At 35.1% G+C, this 24,639-nt stretch overlaps 2 protein-coding genes across 2 annotated transcripts in view; one reads left to right on the top strand and one right to left on the bottom strand.

Moving 5' to 3' along the window:
* Nucleotides 1-1,043: 1,043 nt before the first annotated feature.
* LOC128245059 (zinc finger protein 729-like) lies at nt 1,044-10,001 on the top strand. The gene is made up of 6 exons (XM_052963268.1): nt 1,044-1,194; nt 2,767-2,844; nt 3,189-3,239; nt 3,404-3,554; nt 4,482-6,467; nt 8,262-10,001. Exons 2-6 carry the CDS (start codon nt 2,773-2,775, stop codon nt 8,747-8,749), a joined length of 2,748 nt encoding a protein of 915 aa, XP_052819228.1. The 5' UTR covers nt 1,044-1,194; nt 2,767-2,772; the 3' UTR covers nt 8,750-10,001.
* A 2,019-nt stretch (nt 10,002-12,020) lies between these two features.
* The window catches only part of LOC128214194 (serine/threonine-protein kinase 31-like), a 38,580-nt gene continuing 25,961 nt past the window's right edge, over nt 12,021-24,639 (bottom strand). The window contains exons 20-26 of the mRNA XM_052920538.1: nt 24,421-24,534; nt 22,137-22,244; nt 21,051-21,287; nt 19,620-19,751; nt 18,784-18,834; nt 16,888-17,132; nt 12,021-14,590 (exon numbers count right to left, since the gene is read on the bottom strand). Of these exons, the coding sequence (XP_052776498.1) occupies nt 14,074-14,590; nt 16,888-17,132; nt 18,784-18,834; nt 19,620-19,751; nt 21,051-21,287; nt 22,137-22,244; nt 24,421-24,534 (1,404 nt within the window). The 3' untranslated portion in view covers nt 12,021-14,073. The remainder of the gene's footprint in view (nt 14,591-16,887; nt 17,133-18,783; nt 18,835-19,619; nt 19,752-21,050; nt 21,288-22,136; nt 22,245-24,420; nt 24,535-24,639) is intronic.

Raw genomic sequence — 24,639 nt, forward strand, 5'->3', positions numbered from 1 at the left:
GCTGACGTCACAATATACCAAGCTTCGAGTGGCGTCCTTTAACGATACTCCCTGACCGCTGCTTGTTATTCGCGTTGCCCGTTTCTTGGAACCGTGCTTGCAGACGAAAAGCAGTCAGTTCATGAACAGCAAAACTATGTGCTCAGCTAAATGGGACGTAGCCCAGCTAAATGGGACGTTGCCCAGAATCCAATGATGCGATACACATACTGATCTTCTAAAAGCTAGTCGAGAGGTTTGTGCCGGCTATAATGTTTATAATTAATCAAAATCTATAATGAAGTCCATTCATTGATGCCTAGTAAAACGGTTTCACGAACAGTTGTACATGAAAACCCTTTACTGGGGAGCATTTACTGAACCCGTGTTTGGGAGTTGAAAGTAAAGGGTTTGTTCCTCTGTGATCCACGGTAGCACCTTTTAGAATGCATTCCTTAGTTCTGTGGCATATTGATGCTACTCAATTATAGTTGGCGTCATTTTTTTAGCATCCTCGACACCTCAGCCGTGTTCATAACCTGACGGCCATATACATGTAGGTCATAACCTGACGGCCATATACATGTAGGTCATAACCTGACGGCCATATACATGTAGGTCATAACCTGACGGCCATATACATGTAGGTCATGAATACGTTGAGCTTCTTTTCTGCCTTCTGCCTTAGAGATCTACCGTATAGGCGTTTTATTTGGTTCTTTCCTGGAATCCATGAAAGCAGGACATCACGGACCGTGGACATTAGGGACCAGAAATAACGGACCATATTTTGGGATATTACGGGCCATATTTGGGGACATTACGGCAATCATTTTTGTTGTCCACTGATTTCCTAAATATGAGTCGCAGTTATAATTTTACATTTATTCAGAAATATGCGTGGAGTATCCTTTGGAAAAACACGCGAGGAAGGTATTGTTTTAGTTAATTTAGACGTTCTCCTACAATGTAAAAAAGACATATTGTAAAGGGAGGTCACTGCGTTTTAGATTACTTAACGGATTCGTTGATTGCCGTTATAACTAGTCCATTTTAGTAAAATGTCAACAATTTCACAAATTCAAGGCAATGTAATTAATGATTTTATGGATTTTGTTTAGTGTCTTAATGACCTTAACAATTATTTTGCAAATATCAAGACAAAACAGGTCCACGGTCAACTGAGTCAGTAAGTGACCTGGTGACTGACAACAGGTAAACCTTTTTTCAAAGTTTTTTTCTTTAAAATTCTATCTTTGCACACTACAGTAGCACACTAGTGCATGCTTGAACTTAACAGTGGATGCTGTAACAGATTGCACCAATATGTCCTTGTGCATCTGGAAGGGATTGAACCCACGACCCATCGTTTAGCTAGTTGCACATACAGTACCGATGCTACCGCCTCATTATAAATGCTAGCTCAATAGCCACAGGTGCTTGACACAAACTTTTTTTAATGTTCTATATGGAAATTATAGTATATAGCCCATATAGAACATTAAAAAAGTTTGTGTCAATAGCTAGGCAATATTTAGAAGTGCTGCTTAGGCACCAGTTAATTGAAACCATGGCCCCCCAGGTCTGTGGAAAAGCTGGGACTTTGACACCCCGTCCAGCCAAGCCTGGGTAAATTCCCCGCCCTGCAGGGACGAACTGCTGGTAAAATTTCCGACAAATGACCCAACACCCCAGGGACCTAGTCTACCCTTGACCCTATGTAAGGCCCATCCCTAGTCCAAATAATTGTACGTTGACGGATTTTTTTTAGATTTTTGATATGGCAAATCCTTCACGTACAAATTGTTTAGTATCAAAAGTGGGTAGTTGTTCCGATCAGGATTCCGGGTTAAAGCATATAGCGTCTATAAAATATCATAAAAACAAGACATATAACCAGATAATGTTATTTTATATTAGTTCCGTACACAAAAAAATAAATATCCAACTTATAATTATGAGTTTGACGGCTTTTCTTCATTTCATTCTGTCAAAACACAACGATATATACATGAAGGGCACCTGCAAGGCTTCAGGGCACAGTTTTAAATCGCTCGGAACATTTCGGCCATGGCCGAGTTGTTACGATTGTATAACGAGATCTATCTCGAAGCTTTGTCGGAGGAGGCTGAGTTATTACGATTGTATCGAGTTGTTCCCCTTCGCATAATTGTTTTCTGTGTCAGTCAACTTTCGTTTTATTGGAAAGGTAAACAACTTGTTTTAATGCATTAAATGCTTGTTTAGTGCAAAATAGCATTTCACTTACATGGTTAAATATGAATATGACTCTTTATGATCAATTTCAACCATAAATTACTTCACTTAAAACAATTTCAATATTTTTAAAACACCCCCGTTTTTTGCACATTCCCGTTTAGACGTTAGGGATTGGAAGAATCCCGTATAACACGTCTAATATTTTAGACTAGGCCCATCCCCTGCTATTTTTTGGCTTGAAGACAAAACTACCGCATTCACCCAGCACTGAGGGGCCAACTGGAAGGTAAAAACATATACCCATGGACCTGGGGGGGGGGGGGTTACAATTGACTGGTGCATAATTACAGAATACTCAGTGACATATTAAGATAGTTTTAAAAAAATCATGCTTGTCAGCGGGCATAGTAGTTGTAAAATAACATCAAACAGTGATTGCAATAAGGCACTTGCTCAGTAATTTACTTCCAAACTTCCATAAACAGAAGCCCTGAGAATTTTAGAAATTCATATATTTTTTGTTATTAATAATTTATTCAGTTTATTGTGGTTAATCTGTGATTGCAGACTGGCATGGGACCTAGGCGGAAAAAAATCAATAGAGGAACTGCGGCCCGCAAATCGATAAAGGAAGAAGCTGTCATTGTACGTGTATATAAAAATTAATTTTAATAATTTTGAAGTGAATAATAATGCCTGGAAGTATGTACTAGTCTTGACATTAACACTTTTTTAAAACGTTTTTAACAGTTTGGTTAAAAAGTTTATACAGAAACTTTTATACACAGACATGTACATATAATATAATGATATACTGATATCATAGTACTTACTGTAGTTTATAAAATTATTTGGGAGTGAAATCAGTTCACGAAGCAAGGTAATTTGCATGTCAAAACTGACAACTACATGTATGAAACATTGTACTTCTTTGAACTACATGTATGTCAATTAATATCAATGTTACTTTTTGGTATTTTCGGTTTCAGAATGCTCAAGCTTTGAGAAAAGATGAGGCTGGGATAAAAATCCAGAAACTGGTAATTTAAAGGACATTCTTACAAAAAGTTTAGTTACAGTCTGTGTGTCTTTGTCCTTTGTAAAATGTAAAAAAGTTTACATGTTTCTATCTCTGAAATTTTATTTGTTCATAAAACAGGTCGCTTTAAATCATCCATGTTATTCATAAAACTGTTTACTCCAGATATCTGATTTGGTATCTAGCGGTTATGAAGCACTGGTGGTGGCCACTCGTGTGGAGGAGGACATGCTTATTTACCAGGGCAGTGAACTGGGTGTAGATTTCCTCAACAACAATGAACAGCTGTTGAAAGATTTCCTGCCGTTTTGTAAAAGTATGTATTTCAGGTCACTGTTATTTTACAAAAAAAAGTTAATATGAAAAAGATAAGATATTCAAGCATAAATATAAGGCTTAAGATCATTATTGTTGTTCCAATAATTGATTATACTTGAAAAACTATTTGAAAGGTCAATATACCGGTAAGCAGAGTAAAATCAGGGATCGATTGTAAAAACTGTATTCCGTATGGTTATCCAGTTAGCGCAGTGGATAGCGCACTCGCTTCTCACCAAGGCCACCCGGGTTCGATTCCCGGCCTTGGCGTATTTGAGTTTGGTTAGTGGTCACCAAGCCAGACAAGTGGGTTTTCTCCGGGTACTCCAGTTTTCCCAACATCACAAGACCACACTCTCGCGCAACATCGTGCCCACAAGAGTGACTTAGTATAAGCTATCATAGCTCATCACAATCGTTGTAAAATATATAATGTTTAAACTAAAAATGTATTCTTTTAGGCTGTCTTTCATTAAAATCAGAAAATGTCTAAGAATGTCAAGATATAGAATAATGAAACCAAATTACAACATGTGCTAAATGTTAATTTGGAATTTGGAATTAAAGGTAAATCAATTATCTCATGTGCTATTCTGTTTATATAATTATATATCTTTATATAATGCTGATGTTTTATATATTTATGCTATGAATTTGACATCATGATGATTTTATAATCTGTTATTTTTTTCTTATCATGTATGTGTATTAGACCAATAAATAAATGTCTGTAAATATTCATTTTGTATTGAGTCTTATTTTATTTCAATATTGAGCTTAATTTTCGTTGCGTAAGGATCCCCTGGTCTGAATATCAACATCCCCTGGAATTCAGAACATAATTCCCTGGGAAGCCTCTCAGAACTATGGCATGTTAATAATTATTATATAGCGTGTATGGTAATTGTACATTTTTATATTGTAGAACCTCAGCCTGTTGACCCACCTAAAACCCACAAAGCGAAGCCAGAATGTGATTCTGATGGAACAGATGACCTAAATATAGATGACTTTGATACAACCAGACTTAAACCCAATGAAACTGCAAACCAAAATGGTGACATTGAAGCTGATGTTGACATAGGAATGGAAGCTGAAGATGGAAATGATGATACTGATGTTGATGATATAGATGAAGGCACAAGAAATGATTGTCTTGAATCAGAGGAGATAGAAACAGACTGTTCGGGTGAAACAAGCTTAAAATTAAAGAAAGCTAAGCTGTCAGTGAAGGAAAAAGAAATAGAAAGAGGCAGAATTGATAAGCGGAAAGCTAAGGAAAAAAATCAACATGATGGAAGTGATTTGGATAGTGCACCTTCCAATGCAGATGAAAACAATGAGAATGAATGTAAGAATGAGGAAGATGGTAGAACTGGCAGTGGCAACAAAGATGAGAAGCCAGTGAAAAAGAGAAGGGTGCGAAGTGATAGGCAAAAGAAAATGAAGGTTGTTGATCCGAAAAGATGTCGTGACAAGACAGTGGTGCTTCCTGATGAAGTGATGGCAGGAATTTATGTGAAAACATACAAAAGATTTATCGTAGGTAAAGATGATACCCTTGCTGACTTTCTTGAAACGGATATGAACAAAGAGGTTCTCTGGCGCAGGGAAAAGCCTGTTTCCAAATATGACTGCTCACCTGATGTTGTTAAGTGGACAGATTCTAAAGTTAATGGTGAACTTGTGCTAGGTTATGCTGAAAATGTCCTTAAGGCTTTTAAAGATTTAGACAGTGTTAAGGTTGAAATGAAAAGAACAAAGATATGTCCATTTTGCAAAGAGAAAGTAAGATTGGTAAAAGAAATAGATACTCATATCACCAAACATACAGAAAAGATGGAGGAAAAGTTGGAATCGTGTCAAAAATGCTCTGTAACAATGCCTGCTGGTTACTTGCTAAACCATGCCTGCTTAAAGAGGCAAATGGGTATCCCAAGTCAATTTACGATTGGAAGTAAAGATGCCAGGGATGACGTGGCTTATTTTGAGTTCAAACTTAGCCATAGTAACAAGAAAAAGTTCCTTTGCGATGTGTGTTTGGAGTCCTTTGATGATATTGAAAATTTCAAGAATCATTATTTTTACCAGCATGCAAGAAACTTTTACTGTATATGCAGCAAAGTTTTACAGACACTGGAGCAGATAAAAATACATGTTGAATCAGTAAAATGTCGAGATACTGAAAGGGAACAGAAATGCTTATCATGTGAAACTGTTTTCTGTTCGAGCAATGAACTACTTGACCATCTTAAGACAAAACATAACAAATCTGAAATTTATAAATGCGAGACCTGCGAAACATGGTTCTCCTGTACCCATTTATTGGAAGCACATTGCTGCACAAAAGAATTTGTGTACCGCTGCTCAGAAAAAGGATGCCAGGAGCGATTTAAAAAGTATCATCATCTGCAACACCACAGAAACGATGTTCATGGGACTGGGGCTCATCTATGCAGCTACTGTGGTAAACGGTACTTATCTGTTAGCCACCTCAAAACCCATTTGGAGTGGCGGCACAGTGTTGGCGGGAAAGAGGTGAAATGCAAAGAGTGTGGACGAATTTGCAGAGGAATAAATGTCTTACGAAATCATATGCAGTCCCATATTGTTGAAAAACGCTTCAGCTGCGAAATATGCGGATTTACCACGAAAAGAAGCTCTTACCTGAGCAAGCACAAGAGATTGCATTCGGCTGTACCGTTTAAGAAGAAAGTATTCACTTGTGAGGTCTGCAATATTGAGTTCGCTAGATATGGAAGTCTTCAGTACCACATATTTAAATCGAACCATATAACACTGACACAGCCTCTTAAAGACAAAGCATTTAGGAAGTGTCAGTTTTGTGAAAAGGTCCTTCCAACCAAAGATCACCTTAAACGTCATGAAAAGGTTCACACCAAAACAGCAGGCATGTATTTAAACAATATTGAATGCTTTTTTTAACTGGTGAGTTTTGGAGAAAAGAAATGCTGAAATAATCTGGCATTGTCATAGCCTTAGAGTTAATGTTGTTGGCGCCCATGACTTTGATCCATGAGATATTATTGCACAGTTGATTACAAATGAATCTTTGGTTGTTGTAAATAAGTTACTTGGGATAAATTTTAAGGAATAATTAAGAAAAAATTTCTGATCCAGAAGGGAATTTAATTAATAATTTGTATATATATTAACCAAAAATTATTGTCCCAGTGTTTTTTTTACACCTTTTGAAGAATGGGGCCAGGGCCCTTAGAATGGTGAAAATAGTGACCAAATGTCTAAAATTGTGAATATACCAGTCAAAAAATGAAATGCGGCCGTTCAGTTTTCATCACAGTGGCTTGATGACAATTCTCATTAAAGTCATAATAAATCAGTTCAACTAGCCAAAATTATATTTTACACACACTTGAACATGTATATCATCAATTTAATATACTGCCTTAAACATAAAATGAGATTTGACAAAATTCAAAAGTACCCTATACTGTCATATACTGTTTCATATTATTACTGATTTATTAAGACTTTAATGAGCCTTTGTCATCAATCCACTGTGGTTTTCATAACAAAAAGAGATAAAGCCAGTTATTTGCCATCAATATAAAGCTGGGTATTGACAAATGTCAAAACTGCAGAAATACTGCAGACAAATTAAACATTAATCTGCAAGAGCTTTTTAACATTAGACAGTTAACAACGATGATTTTAGCAATGTTCTAAACAATTGGCTCATCGACATATTGTGTATAAACAGACATAATGTATTGTTCTACCAATGTACATGACTATGTTCAATGGCAAATTGAGCCTTTAAGCTTTAATTCATCTTGAAAGCTTTCTGACCTTTTACTCACTTTGGTAAAAATGTACATTTGACCAATTTAGACCTTAAACTACATATTATACCATTTTTGAGTGTTTTTTTTTTTAAGTTTCTACGCATTATCAACAATATTGGCACGGTAGGAACGTAGAATGGCAGGGCTTTTTCTGCCCATTTTGGGAAGAAGACCCTAGACATTTTGGGAAATTTTGTGTCATGAAAATGCCAAAATTTGTAAATTTTACAGTTAATAAAAAACAACAGCTAGTCTCCTGGGATTAGGAAATGATTTAATATTAGTTTATTTTCCCTTTAAAAGACCCAAAAAATATCAATCCTTGGGGTGTAATATCTATTACAATAAATCATGACAGTTAGTAAATAGTTTATACTGATCTCTGAATGTGATGAAAATCATTGATTTCCAAGTTCAATTATCAAACAAACTTTACATCACATAATTTATTTGGATGTTGAAAATGAACCAGTACAGGTAAAAAGACTTCCTAAAAAAAAAAAAATATTTTTTTTTTGATTTCGATTTTTTTCTGAAGATTGGGAAAAATATCTTATATTTTGCTTTGGGAATGGGTCCGATAGTCGGACCCGTGGGTACTATAGAAAAAGCCCTGAATGGGCATAACAGTTTCGTAACTACCATGCAGATAATTTACAACACTCTTCACTCACACTACCTGCTGTTTACTGAACATTGTCCATGACAACATGGTCCGAAATAATCACTCAGCCCTCGAGATAGAAATTGTATCAATACTGATTTTCTACCCAATACTATGAATTATATCATTATAATGTCATTAGAGGTGAGATATAAAGGTTAAGAACTAAACAGGTATAAACTTCCGCATTTAACTATGTAATATGTATTTTCAGACCACGGTTGTGAAGTCTGTGGGAAGCGATTTATCGATCGGAGCAACTATCGGCAGCACATGTGGACGCACAAGGGAAAACCAAAATGTCAACAGTGCGGAATCGATTTCCGATCAAACAAGAAAATGCACGAACACAACGAAGCGGTTCATGGAATCGAAATTCCTGAAAAGTCGTATGAGCCAAATTTTAACATAAATAAAGACGGTGAAAGAATGCCTCCCTATGCAGTGCCAGTTTTAAATGTTAACAATGAAGGTAAAGATGATGAGACAAGTCCTCCGCCATACACTGTGAAATCTATTACACAAGTTGTAGTAGAGAATGGGTTGGAGGGTGTGAATATGTTCAATAATGTGCAAGTGCCTCTGGGTGAGGCTGAACTAGGAAATCATTTACAACTGAGGCCAAATTTTCCGACCGAGCAAGATTATTTTCATCCCATGGACAACCTTAATGTTCATCATTTAAATTTGTCATCAATATAGTCTCCTGTGGGAAAACCGAAATGTTCATCATTCTAATTTGTCATCAATATAGTCTCCTGTGGGAAAACCGAAACGTTCATCATTTGAATTTGTCATCAATATAGTCTCCTTTGGGAAAACCGAAACGTTCATCATTAGAATTTGTCATCAATATTGTCTCCTGTGGGAAAACCGAAACATTCATCATTAGAATTTGTCATCAATATAGTCTCCTGTGGGAAAACTGAAACATTCATCATTTGAATTTGTTATCAATATAGTCTCCTGTGGGAAAACCGAAACATTCATCATTAGAATTTGTTATCAATATAGCAGTCCTATTGAAAATGTAAATAATGATCATTTGGATTGTTGGTCAAAATCAAGAATATGCTTTCTCTTTGTTTAAATTGTTCACAATTAAAATTCAAATATTTTGATTCAAGGTAATTTGGTAGATATTATTTAATTCAGAAGGCATAATTATTATTATTATAATACACAGTCATTTCAGTGGCACATGAATTTGTTCATAAATTAAGCATTTATTATAAACCTTATCATACTGAATATTAGACGAGGGACGATATTTTATAACAAAAAATTAAAACAAAAGTAGAAGTTGTTTTAAAACAAAGTACACATCTTCAATGAAATTAAGAATAATTTATATGTAAACCATAAGTGCTGAGTGAGATACTTAACTAAGGACACTGACTTCCGAAGTTTAGCCATGTTTTTCATTGAAACACTGAAGTTTAGCCATGTTTTTCATTGAAACACTGAAGTTTAGCCATGTTTTTCATTGAAACACTGAAGTTTAGCCATGTTTTTCATTGAAACACTGAAGTTTAACCATGTTTTTCATTGAAACACTGAAGTTTAGCCATGTTTTTCATTGAAACACTGAAGTTTAACCATGTTTTTCATTGAAACACTTAAGTTTAGCCATGTTTTTCATTGAAATACTGTAGTTTAATTAAACATGTTTTTTCATTGAAACACTGAAGTTTAACCATGTTTTTCATTGAAACACTGAAGTTTACACATGTTTTTCATTGAAACACTGAAGTTTACACATGTTGTTCATTGAAACACTGTAGTTGATACATGTTTTTAAGCCTCTGTAACAAATGGGTTGTTATTGATAATTTTGTTGAAATATTCCTATACATGTACTACTAGTACTACAATGTATTTTGTATTATTTGAGTGAACTTGTTTTTTGGTACCCTGTATATTATGTGGTAATGCAATAAAATGCGCAATTCTTCTTTGGTCTGTTCTCAAATTTGGCGCAATTGGTTACATTTGCAGAATCAATACACAGATTATCTTCAGTTTACATTATTGTCTAATATATTTAAACTGTTGCATGTGTATTACTACAAAGTCAGTGCACTAGCTATATATATCCTTGATATATTCCGTAATTTTTACAAGAACCAAACATCAACCTGAAATCAATATAACATATGATTTTCATTTTCAAGTCGTGAATCATCAGTCTTGGGTAGCTTAGTTCAAAGGTCTGGCATGTTGGAGGTTGTGAGTTCAAACCCATGTTGAATTCTTCTTTTTTGCATTTACTTTCAATTTTATGTTCATTTATCATAGAAATATCATCCATCTTGCTGCGTCATGCATTTATAGTAAACTAAAGGGTTGATAATTTAATGGAACTAATAGTATTCCAAACAAGAAGTTGAATTATTTTCTTTTTTATTTTAATTGCATTTACTTTAAATTTAATGATCATTTATCATCAAAATATCATCTACCGGTATCTTGCTGCGTCAATTATTTGTAATAAACTGTAGTATTCCAAACACCGATACTTGCCGAATTTGAACTTGCATCCTTTAGATTGTAAATTCTGTATAAAATCATTGGGTTAAATTGTAAACCAATGGTAGAACACTGAACTACTAGTTCTGTTGTATCAGTTTCCAATCACTGTTGAATTCCTAATAAAAGATAAATATAGCTAGGCCTAAAAAAATAAATTGTTTGGTTAGGGTTACATCCTTTTCAAAAATAGGTAGGGTAGGTAGGCTTTTTATTTTTTTTTTTTTTTTTTTTTTTTATTAGGCTTTATATAAGAATGTCATTTTCATCATTGGAGAATGGTGTTTAAGTTATCTTATATATAAGCAATTAAGGTTTTAAACTACATATTGAAAAGCAAAAAAAAAAAGAAATTTTTTTTTTTTTTTTTTTTTAGTTTTTCATTTTTTTTTCAAACTGACTATAAAAACGTTAGGGTCGGCGCCTATTCCGTAGGTAGGGTCGGGTAACCCGAACCAAATGTAATTTTTTTTTAGGCCCTAGTATAGCGGACTAGGTAATTATGTACCTGTGCCTGTTCAAATAAAGTGGACAATAGCGGCCATACCCCATACAAAATTTGTTTAAAGGTACATGTTTAATAACTTGGCCAAGTTTTATAACCAGTCAGTTGACAATATGCACTCTAGTTCATCAGAATATGACCATATTGCAACTCTAGTATTTCTTGAAACAATGCATTTCCAAACTATGCTATTGTAGGTTTAGGCATAATTTTGTACAAGTCTGTTCTTCTGTTAAGTAATTTGTTTCATAAGGACTATTAAAAAGAGATGTTACAGGAAGTTCAATAGTACTTTGACCGCATGACCCCAAAAAGGACCAATTATGGGTCCATGCTAACCTACCTTCAAATGAACATTGACCTACTTTAAACCATTCCGAGAGTAATTGTGTGGACTTTGTCTTTATGAATCTGTTTACTTAAGACTTTGACCTACTGACACCAAAAACAAGGAGTCATATACAGGTATAGGGCAACAAAGCACTGAAGTCTAACAGTCAAACCCAACATTTGTATACCTTTTGCCACATCTTCAAAGGTGGCAGAACAATGAATGCAGTAGTGCCATAGGAAAAGAAAAAATCCTAATGAAATTGAAATAAGTGATTTACAGGGTGAGCGAATAAAGTAGGGAATAAGCAGGAAGTATCTCGAATGGTTTCTTTAGTAACTTTTTAAAAGTAACAATGACCTTGATCAGCCTTTACTGAACAGATGTATAACAATGACCTTGACCAGATGTTACGGTGACCGTGACCAGATGTTACAGTGACCTGCACCAGATGTTACGGTGACCTTGACCAGATGTTACGGTGACCTTGACCAGATGTTACGGTGACCGTGACCAGATGTTACGGTGACCTTGACCAGATGTTACAGTGACCTGCACCAGATGCAACATTGACCTTCACCAATTTACACATAAAAACAAGACCAAGATATGTAAAACAGAATCTTTATTCAAAAAGATAACAACAGATTCATTCACCTCTCGTGAAAGTCAACAGGTAGCATAAAAGGTACCAACAGAAAGTCAAAAACGTTTAGAAACCTGAACAAAAGTAACATACATACAAGTAAACACTCTTAGTTATTTCTTGCAAACTTGCCAAAACTCAAATGTCAACTATATAAGAACATATCTTAAAAAGTATTTTCTTCACAAGTATTACATGTACGATTGACAATATCAAAAACAATGGTATATACATCTTTGTAGGCATATTTGGAATATTGTAGATCTGTTTGCATGGTTTTTACTAACTAAACACTACTAGAATGTATTGAAAGGGACTCGCTCACAGATTCAATGTACCGTAAATCTTTTTCTTTTTTTTGAAGTTGCTGAAATTTAGTTATTTTTTTAATCCCATATTTTACTGACTTCTTTGACAAAAGACCAAACATAACCTGACAGATACTCGTTTAAAAAGAATTTGGTAAATCCAAGCCCAAAGAATTGAATTTTTAAGCATAACTAACGCTTTAAAAAAACAACATTTTTTCCTTGCTTTTTTTAAATAATTATTACTAATAGAATATAAATCAAACTTTTTATGCTTACTAAAAACATTTTGTTCATATTTCACACAATTTTTTTTTTTTACGTCTGACCCTATGAACGTTAACAAGTCCCTTTAACTGACATATTGAATACTGCCTTCACTTCAGTCCACTTTTCTTTAACTTGATTCAACTTCATATGCAATAAAAACACATCACGGAAACTTAACTATCTTGCTGTCCACTTTTCTTCAGCTGTTTCGTACCACAAGACACAAATATACCATAACATCGATTTTTATGTATCCGACCTTTAAAACACCAACAAGGTCGCTTGTAAACTTATTTTGACTGATAATCAATAATTTCATGTAAGATGGCAAAGTTGCAAGAATAAACTACTAGTAATGATTTAAAAGTATATCATACGTCAAAGACGATGTACCAGTATGCATATGTTTGGTTGTGTTCAGGTTTCAATTGTTAAAAAGTTAATCATATTTGAGCTATAAAATTGATACAATTAAAAATTCAATGTAAATGGTAAAATGCGCCAATCAATTATCAGCACTTTCATCCAACCATTGCACATGACTCAACACGTACAAACAGACCCATGTCTGCTACTAACAGCCAGCAGATTCTGTCATCTACTCTTTTAAGTTATCACGTGAAATATGTCTATTGCACATTGCCACAATATTGCCTACAATTTATACAAATTCTTCAGCTAAGTAGTTATTTTATCATTACTGCCAATTACATTCACTGATAAGCCATTCTTCAGCATTTTGAGGATGATCTCAGTTCAGTTTTAAAAAATGAATTATATCTACATGTATTGAATGGTCATTAAACACCAGTTAATGTTAGAAACAATGGTTCATTTACTCTTCATTATAAAGTTACCTTTTATATTTGATAACTTTAAAAATCAAGCTTGTTCAACACAACATTAACACAAAAACAAACAAAGAAACATGCAACTTCTCAGTGTTAATAAGCTGCTAAGTATTTCACGTAAGACAAGGTTAGGTACTGTAAAATCATTCACTTTTTAGCAACCTTTCACGAATTTAAGACTATAATTAAGAGTCCTGAAAAAAATATCCAAAAATATAGAAGGGCTTTTTTATGATTTATTTTTAACATTTCTTATGGATTTTTAGCAAACCCTTACAAATAAGGCATTTTTAAGGACCAATTTTAGGGAAAATTCATTCTTATGTACTTCAGAAAATAACATTTGTACTTCCTACTTCAATGAAATGCACTTTTCACATGTTAAGACACCACAAAAGAAGTGAAGCCATTAAACAATAATGCACATATTCCTTATGTGCCCATGAATTGCAAGAAAGTTCATCGCAGATATTCCAGTTTTTCGACCCATGTTAAACGAAAAGAAAATGATTTCACACAAGAACAAACAACAGGTAAGAACTAACATGTAACAGGCAGTGCTGCTGCTGCTAATTAACAGGTGACACTAACAATTCTCCTCCAAACTTTCGACCCCAGCACATGCTGCTCCCTTTGCAGTCGGCACCTCTTCAACATTGTTCACCTCTTGGCCCCCCGTTTCTGATGGTTCACTTACACACACAACTTCCTGAACATATGGATTTGAGACAACAACACCATCATAAGCACTAAAGGCACCAACATCTACGAGATCATTTGTCTCGGTCTCCGTAGCAGCATCTACAACAGGAGGATCGATATCCTGTTCCCTAACAAGACCTTCAGATTCATCCCCTTCCAGACCATTATCCATCCCTGAGATTGTGTCAGTCGACAGTGTCTGAATCTCTACAGTAAGCAAGTCCACACCATCAGGTGTTACAGTCTGTTGGGAGATAGACCTTGCTGCCTCTGTTATGGTGTCCAAAGGCGAGTCTCGGCTGCTGTTTGTAGCGGACTGGGAACTTTCTGTTGTCCATGAATTGTCTGATTCGGTGAGGAGAGGTATTGCTGGACCTGGTGGGAGCATTGCAGTGTCCATCCTGCATATAAAACTCAAGGTGTTAACTTACAAATCATAACTCAATTATACCCAGTAATAAAACAAGAGCTGTCACAGAGACAGCGCGCTCGACTATTCTGCCGCTTTTCAGTGTAAGGATTGAAAAGTTTTGGCCAAACATGCATGGATCACTGTTAGATTAGATTTCAATGCAATTCATGATGTGCTGAGATAGTAACATAAATGTGTTTACATGGAAAATTTCAACCACATTTTTTAAGTCTAATAATAAAGGGCAATTATTTGCAAAATACAGTTATATATCTTGGTTATTCAATTACGTAGAGTGGTTGAATACCATTCTATAAAGTCTCAATTCAATACATTGAGTAATTTCTTAGAAAATAACCTATTGTGTGCTTACACGCAAAACCTTAACCAGAATTTTTATGTCGAATAATAAAGGGCAATTATTTGCATTAAATGAAACTAGAGTTATCTTACATGGTTAATTAAGTAGGTTGGATGGTTGAGTACCATTGTATCGAGTCTCAATGCAATACCTCAAGTAGTAGCTGAGATATTAACCTATGTGTGCTTGCACACAAAACCTTAACCAGAATTTCTAAGTCAAATAATAACGGGCAATTATTTGCATTAAATGCAAACTAGAGTTATCTAACTTGGTTAATTAAGTAGGTTGGATGGTTGAGTACCATTGTATCAAGTCTCAATGCAATACCACAAGTAGTTGCAGAGATATTAACCTATGTGTGCTTGCACGCAAAACCTTAACCAGAATTTCTAAGTCGAATAATAAAGGCCTATTATTTGCATTAAATGCAAAGTAGAGTTATCTAACTTGGTTAATTAAGTAGGTTGGATGGTTGAGTACCATTGTATCGAGTCTCAATGCAATACCTCAAGTAGTAGCTGAGATATTAACCTATGTGTGCTTGCACGCAAAACCTTAACCAGAATTTCTAAGTCAAATAATAAAGGCCTATTATTTGCATTAAATGCAAACTAGAGTTATCTAACTTGGTTAATTGAGTAGGTTGGATGGTTGAGTACCATTGTATCAAGTCTCAATGCAATACCTCAAGTAGTAGCTGAGATATTAACCTATGTGTGCTTGCACGCAAAACCTTAACCAGAATTTCTAAGTCAAATAATAAAGGCCTATTATTTGCATTAAATGCAAACTAGAGTTATCTAACTTGGTTAATTGAGTAGGTTGGATGGTTGAGTACCATTGTATCAAGTCTCAATGCAATTCCTCAAGTAGTAGCTGAGATATTAACCTATGTGTGGTTGCACGCAAAACCTTAACCAGAATTTCTAAGTCAAATAATAAAGGCTTATTATTGGCATTAAATGCAATGTAGAGTTATCAAACTTGGTTAATTAAGTAGGTTGGATGGTTGAGTACCATTGTATAAAGTCTTAATGCAATACCTCAAGTAGTTGCTGAGATATTATCCTATGCCAAGGGGTGACGCAGACGCTGACGCTTGGGTGAGTAGTATAGCTCTCCCTATTCTTCAAATAGTAGAGCTAAAAAGCTAAAAATCTATTGCTTTGGGGCTAAAACTAGTACTGGTTTATATCAAATTCTTTTTGGAATGCCTGTTATACAAGAATGTATGTGTCTCCTACAGAAATCAAACACATACGTCAATTAACGTCTTAGTACATGAAGTTTTGGAACTCTAAAGCAAATTTATCTTAATATGTTTGTGTCCCTAGTTTATTATTTAAATTTTCGACATTTGGGCTTGTCCTTGTAGTTTTCATTCATTATTGATGTAAGAGATTCTTTCGATAAAAATAACAACATATCAGTCAAGCTGACAGTCAAATTAATATCTTATAAAAATATTCTATGTAAAATCCTATAAATCTGGGGCCAGTTTCATTAAAGGATTTTAGACGTAACATCCATTATCATACTTCTGTACAAACGACACAAATTGCAACACATTTATTTCCTCAACTTTCTGTCCTTTTTCATACTGACTTTAAGTTAATTTACTCAAATATGCATCAAATATCAAAAACATGACATTAAGATAACTTAATTTTTGGTCTAAATTTGACTAAGATCTTCACTGAAACGACCCCTAATTAAAACCAACTTACATGTAACATTTATACGACCCCTGATTAAAATGGACTTGTATGTAACATTGAAACGACCCCTGATTAAAATGAACTTACATGTAACATTGAAATGACCCCTAATTAAAACAAACTTACATGTAATCTTGAAATGACCCCTTATTAAAACCGATTTACATGTAACATTGAAATGACCCCTGATTAAAACCAGCTTACATGTAATCTTCAGCATTGAACACCCCAATCTCCATGGGTTCATCAGTACTCCTTAAGATTGGCTCCTGGGGTATTGTCATGGCAACAACAGGTTCCTGGGGTGCTGGGCAAGGAGGGGATGGGGAGAGGCCCCTCTCCTCTAGGGGTTTACTGAAGTAGTCTAGCTGTAAGATCTGGTCTGCTGTGACCCGGCTGGCACTCTTCCCACTCAACACACTGTCAAACAGGAACTGGAGGGACGGAATCTGTAAAATTACGAAATGGTTAATTGGGCTCTCTTATTAACGATTATATCACACAATCTGGTTTTTGAATGGGTTATTCCATGTAGTAATATTGTTTATATTGAAAAAAAGAATATTTATCAGCCAAATAGTAAAGCATTAAGGACAGAGCTACAGACGTGCATCATAAATGGCATAAATATGCCATAAAATGCAATAATTTCGATATACAATCAAGCCTCTGGTTGTATCAGTACGAATACAAATTGTTATAAGGGGTTACCAATACTAACACCCATATACGACTTTCTTGGGAACAATGGTTTTGACCTAATTGAAGATATCGTAAATCTGGTGTAGAACCACCTCAACTCCTATGCAGTGAAAAGCGTTGTGAATTATTATCATGAAGTTTTCTTTCAATGATTTAGTTCCGTGTTTAGGTTCAAGCCTAAATTACATTTTATTGAGAAAAAAAACAAGGTGTAAATAATACTTAAAACCAGAGGTCCAAGAGGGCCTATGCTCTTCTGGTATGGCTCTTGTGGTAATTTTCAATCCAGAGCATGTACGTATGAGTAATAGGCAACAAATATATAGTTCACTTTTTGTGTTTGGGTAAGTTGAAAACACTGTACGTTCAACATCTGAGGACAGAAAGTGTTGTAAGCAGATAAGTTGCTGATAACTATTTTAATATGTGCCAAGTAAAGGTAATCTGAGGGTAAAATATATTTGCTTTCAAAACTGTACTTATGGTCAAAATTTCATTTCTGTAGCGTTAAAAATTAAAAAATTGTTCAAAAGGTCAAAGTTATGGACATCCGAGGACAACATTGATGCTCGTTTGCAAAACTGTACACATGGTCAAAATTTCATTGCTGTAGCTTTAAAATTGAAAAAATAGTCAAAAGGGGTGGGGCCAGCTTTTGGCCAAGGGGCATAATTTCAAATGTTTTGCTAGAAGGTCATCATATGATGCTCCACATTAAATATCAAAGGTATGGGCCTTGTGGTTTGAAACAAGAAGATCTTGAAAATATTTCTTACATAAGTCTCTAGGAAACTTGTGACCCCTGGGGCAGTGCCAGTTTTGACCCAAGGGGCATAATTTGAACAACCATGGTAGTGGACCACTAAATTAAGCCTTGTTCAAAATAGCAAGGGTCTGCATAGTGTTTCAGACAAAAAGATTTTTAACATTTCCCAAATTAAGTATACCAAACCTGTGAACCCGGGGGGGGGGGGGGGGGGGGGGGGGGGGGGGGGGAGTTATGATGCAATTGTGACTTTACATGAAAACTTGGCTAAAAATAGACTTCGCTCACGTAGACTTGGCTAAAAATAAACTTAGCTAAAAATAACATTTTTTTTTATACTTTCAAGACCCATAATCTAGGCATGCATGGGCGGGTCTGGCTGGTTTTCAAAAGGAACTGAGCTTTAATTGATATCTAAATACTGTACAAGTTTCATCGAGATACAATAAAATCTGAAGACTGTATCCCGTTCACAAGCAATTGTTTACAGACGCACGGACGCACAAACTACGTACACATTACCATCGCATAAGCTCTTCTGACTTTGGCCAGTAGAGCTAAAAATATACACATCAGCAACAATTGGCAAATACCAACTTCACTAATTTGCATTATCAATATATTAGTTTTACCTTTTTTCTAGCTGCAGAGCTTTGATTTGGTTTTCCATCTGGATTGTGTAGCTAAAAAATAGAGAAGTCATACAGTCATGTAAGTGCAGGTTACTTAACGCCCATTTTTTGTAGCATGAATTTATCAGATATACAAGAGAACACCTTGTACATTGGCATCATGATACTAGGCAGTGATTTTTTTAATTGTTTTCACTGCCTGTGCCTTGCAAATTAGGAAAAAAAATGACTTTGGGAAAAATACTAGGTAATCAGGCCAAAAAACCTAATATCATGGCAAAAATACATGTGTTTACATTTTAATGCATACATTATTCTGTGAAAGAGTGAGTGATATCAAGATTGTGCTTTTTAATCATTAATGTTATCTGCATTTATTAAATTGGGAAAAAATTATATTTTGGGGATAAAAATGGACATTTTTTCGAAAGGGTAAGCAGCCTTTAGAAGGCAAAAAATTGCACCAAAAAAAAGACCACTGCTAGGCTCAGTTTTTCTGCTACATTTTCAGGAAAGGGGTAAAAGACATTCTGATTGGAAAAAAATGTGTCATTTTGACTAAAATTGGAAATTCCAATATTGCCTAGATATGACCAAGTATTTTATGATTTTTTTTCCGTAAAAATATTAAACAATTTCAAATACAGAAATTGCAAAATCAATATCACATTGTGGCAAACGTTTGCTTAAGCATTGGGAATGTTATTATGATAATTTTAAATGCAGGAGGTTAAGCATTTTCCTGTTCTCCATAAAAATATGTTACTAAAACACTTAACTTTAGGTCAAATTGTGTCATCTGATTTGTAACGAATGAAATAACAAAACAATCTTACCCAAAAAATAAACAGTACAACATTGTAGATGTCTGCCGAAGGTCCCATCGTTTCAGGGGAGGTAAACTGTAGCTCGGGTGACTGAAAGACAATTCCACTGTCCGTCACATGGCGTCGGCTGATACGATCACTCTACAAAAGAATGAATATGTTTGTTTAAATGAAGTATACATACTTCTCTTGTTCAGGTAACATGTTAAACTAATGAGTTTTTTGTTTGTTTTAAAGGGACAGTAAACCAGATTGGCACCAAAAAAAGTTTTTTTCTGTAACGAATCTCAGGACAATTATCTAATAGAATGTGTTACGCTTTGATATCATAATTGTAAAAAAAGTACCAAAATGTAAAAAAAAAAATGTGTCGGAGACCAGGTTCGAATCGTGTCACCAAAATTGCAGTCCAACGTCGTATCCACTGAGCTACAAAGGCTTACTTTAATTGGGTGACATAATTAAGCTATACACCTACCCCAGTAATATCACGTGAAAACACCGACTAGCCAATCACGCATAAGGAATGAATTCTACCTGGTAGACATACCCAGTAATCTTTTTTAATGGAAAAATACGAAATAACTGCTAAACTTAAATAAATTGTAAACTATGTGGTACTTCAGTTAGTAAGTTTCAATGCATTGTACACATCGATGCCAAAGTTTATGTCAGTTTTCGACAATTTTCTCTTTTTTTCGCTATTTTATCATACAGAGTACAGCCCCTTTAAATTTAAAATTGACCAAAATGAAGATAATACATGAATGTAAATACAGACGGAAACTAGCACAGATCACATCAGTGTTTTGTTTCATTAATGACTTTACCAATATGAAATTAACCGTAATAACGTTAATATATATTTTGTATATATAATCAGTGTAATAACTATCCATTAACTGTGATTTCAATAATAAATTGAAAATGGCTGCACTATATAGCAATGTTTTATGCATGAAGTGCTGTAAATTGGCATGTTAGTATTTGATATACCTAAATAGTCTCACATTCGTGGTCTTTAAAATAAATGTATTTAACTCAACTTAACTTGCAATAAAAAAAAATCCAAGGCACATGGGTTTTTTTAATCAATTATTTTAGAGAACTTGTTTAAAAATAAATTCAATATGACCACTTATGTGAGATCCAATATTTAAACTACCAGAAATGCTATTTTCAAATTTATATTATAAACCGGAGGGACCCACTTCTCAAGCTTGGCAACCACAAACATAACCAACACGCTTACCAGGCCAGATTTCAAACCTGGGACGCCAAGCATGTTTTATATATGTGTTTAATTGCTGTTATGAACAAACACTTTAATTTAAACACATTAATTTGTTTACTCATTTTAAATAAAATAACCACATATTTTGTGTATATTTAAACAAGAAAATGGCAGAAATAATATTCAGACAACAATTACTGTGTTACCAGTTTCTTAGAGAAGTCTGGCAACAGAACACATATTGAATTATCCTCTCGTATGATGACCGTCTGTGGAGAGATCTCCCCGTGGACACATCCCCTGGCGTGAATAAACGCTGCTTCACGAACAACAGCTATCGAGATCTGCTGAAGGGCGAGGGGAGGTAACTCTCGATCCTTGATGACGACATCAGCCAATTCACCCCCTTGCCATGATGTCTGGATATATGCTAGCCTCTCAGTCTGTGAAGGATACAAATAGACATAGGCTTCTTTATACCTAACTTTACATTATTGAAGTAATTTCAATACCTCAAGAAAAGCAATCCCACATGAATGTTTGGGCAGGGCTTTTTTTCGCTGTAGGGTTATGTGGCTCGGGCCCTTCCAAAAGGAAAATTTTGCCGACAAAAGTAAATTTTGAATGCATGAAGCATTACTTATCCATATGATAATATCAAATTGATGTATTGTTGTGCCATATATAATCTAGATTGGAATACATACAACTTGATTCTTACATGTGACAGGAAAGCGCAAAGAAAAATGCATCTTTCATGGCATTTTTTGTCAGATTATTTTTTCATGAAAAGGAGGGGAATTTTGGCATGAAAATGGGGGAAAAGCAATACTTTTCAAGGTGGGAAATGGGGCTGAATTTCAACCTGAAAATCATAAGAATGACGGCCATGTTGGGAGAGTCGATTTCAAGCGAATGCGCAACAAAACATATTTCCAACCATAGCACCTATTGATAAGAATTATTTGCAGTTAAAATGAAGTCCATGTAGTCGGATGACTCGCATCTTAGTAACCCATTACAAGTTTTAATCACTCGCTCGATTGAACTAAAACTCCGTGAATCGGATGTATCACATGTTGGGAGCGCTCATCATTTTCATTGTAAAAGTCACCATGTCCTTGACATATTGACCATCAACTAGCCATGAACGATGTACATATCACTCTACAAGTCATTCATAAGTTATTGATGACAAGACAAAATGCGACACTGACGACAATTCGGTCAAAACAACAATATGCATGCAGGCAATGCCATAGCTTCAAAAACAGAAGTGTATCATATATTACCTTGTTAAAGAAGACAGCCTGGATGGTTCCTTCTTCTGTGTTGTACTGAACAACTTGTTGCAGGAACTCTTCCTTTGAGCAGTGGTCTGTTCCGCCAATGTGATACTCCTGTAAGCATGGCAACCAATATTCAGGACTACATGTAGGATGACAGATGGCATTGGTGCCATTAAACTTGTGTTTTTCAAACAAATTTACTACACATACACATCATCATTCAAACAAAAAGCAAAGTTGTGATTTATTTATAGAATACATTTAAGAAACAACTACAGTTCCATATCAATAGTGTAAAAATACCAGTCTTCGATTGAAAAAGAATACTAGTCTTGGTTTGACCAAGAAAACTGGTCTTGGTTTGATCAGGAAAACCAGTCTTGGTTTGACCAAGAAAACCAGTCTTGGTTTGATCAAGAGTAGTAATCCTTGTTTTATAAAAAATAGCAATCTTGGATTGATAGAGACTGTTAAGCATAATTTTCCACTTTCAAGGGGTGGGGTAGGGGCCATTTGACAGGAGAAAAATAGTATTGTTTTGGGAAAGGGAAAATGTACTAACATGATTTACATAATGTTTAACCTGTTTCTGAACCTATTATTCAACAAACCTCATCGACATATCCATGAATGGCACTTTATTGCTACTTTTGCTAGTGTTAGTCAACAATGCTCCTCAATTTAATTTATTTTTTCTTTAAAGTTTTTTTTTTATCTGGGTAGGGGAATTATAATATACTTTTTCAAGAGGGGAATGGGGCTGAATTTCGGCTCCAAAAAGGGGAATGTAAAAAACCTATGCAGTTAATCGAATGCAGGGCTCATCCTACCAGGCGACTTAGGCGATAAAGTTGCCCTGCCCGCGGCGACTTCGCTATTATTTAAGATCAAAGCGAAGTCAACTTCGCCGACTTTTTCAGAGATCAAAAAACCGATATCGCTCTCAAATACACCCGACTTTGTTTAGAACTACCGCTTGTCAAAACAAAGCGACTACGCCTCCCGCCTGTCAGTGCGATTGACAAACAGCCAATCGTGTTAAACCTAGTAAATTTGCTCCATTGACTTCTGCCAATGAGAACGCTTGTTTTATTCAATCGAGGCACGTGTTTGCACCATTGAATTTGTGTACATGCGCTACGTCATCGATGTAATAAAATTGTAAGGGATTAGTATTTACACTTGCTGTTGTTTGTAAATGTCAATTAGTGCTAATTAGGATTTATACTTTATGACAATAACGATTTAAACGATGTGCACTGATGACAAATGAACTTCCAGGTTTGTTGTTTTTATTTCAGAAATGCTTTCATTATTTTTTCTTCGATCGGTTCACATCAATATTCTATATATGAGATATTTTGCATTCTGTTTAATAGTAGTCATGCTTTCTACGTGGCTTCTGCGGGATTCCTCAGGCCTGAAACGTAAAGCTGACAAAGTCGAAAGTGATGACATGATCGATAGTCCAAATAAGAAATCATTAAAAAAGTCAAATTATCAAAATAATTTCAGTTGGTACAAACTTTTTATATGAAATATTTTGTGTATTTTCAGCCATTTCGCACAAGGCCGCTTTAGAGAACACAGTTCTGCGGTCAGAGGAGCCCATGAAGAAAATCTTACTGGCCAAACTGTCCAAGGATGACGAGCTTGGGGTCAAGCTCCTTAAGACTGCCTACCACCTGGCCAAGCAGGAGCTCCCCAAGGAGGAGTTTCAGTGATGATATATTGACTAGTTTTTTGTTTTTTTTTACAATTGATGTCCTGTGTTTGATATAAGCTAGTTCTGTTTGTATTAGCTTATTTGATGCATTTATGCAGTAATAAAAATATGATATATTTATGTGTGCATGATAAGTTTGCATGAAATAAAATGTTTGAAACTTGCATTGTTTTGGGTTTTTTTAAAGGTAAATACAACAAATTAATACCAACTTAAAACAACCAGTATGACCATTTTAAAACAAGAACAACACCTATTTGAATGCATAGAAAAGTTGTCCAGGACACACCAGAACCCACCATTTGACATTTAAAATCTCAAAATTTTCTGACTGGAGGGAGGGGGAAACACCCTCCCACACCCTCCCCCAATCACACTTCTCCTTAAAATTTCAGTGTAGGATGAGCCCTGGAATGATAGCAACTGATATGACAGCCCTTGATAACTATTTTATTTAAACATGAGATTTTTAAAACCTCACTGTCTTCCCCCTCAATGCTTTTCTATTTCAAAGAGTCGTGATGTCATATTCAATGATAAAGAAGTCAAACTATTTCATACCGTGATAAGCACATCTTCCTCATTGAATGAAGATATATGGACCCCAGGTTTGAGGTCCATCAACAGCTGATAGTGGTCTATATCCCTCGCTCCTTTCACAAGACCATTGTACTTCTAAAATGTAGCAAAAACAGATACACTCAAAACAATAACCTAAATTGTTTTTGGAACCCAAGCACTAGTTTAATCATTCAGGCTTGTTCACTAAAATAGTCTGAT

This window comes from Mya arenaria, chromosome 2, assembly GCF_026914265.1.
Source record: "Mya arenaria isolate MELC-2E11 chromosome 2, ASM2691426v1".
Taxonomy (NCBI): Eukaryota; Metazoa; Mollusca; class Bivalvia; order Myida; family Myidae; genus Mya; species Mya arenaria.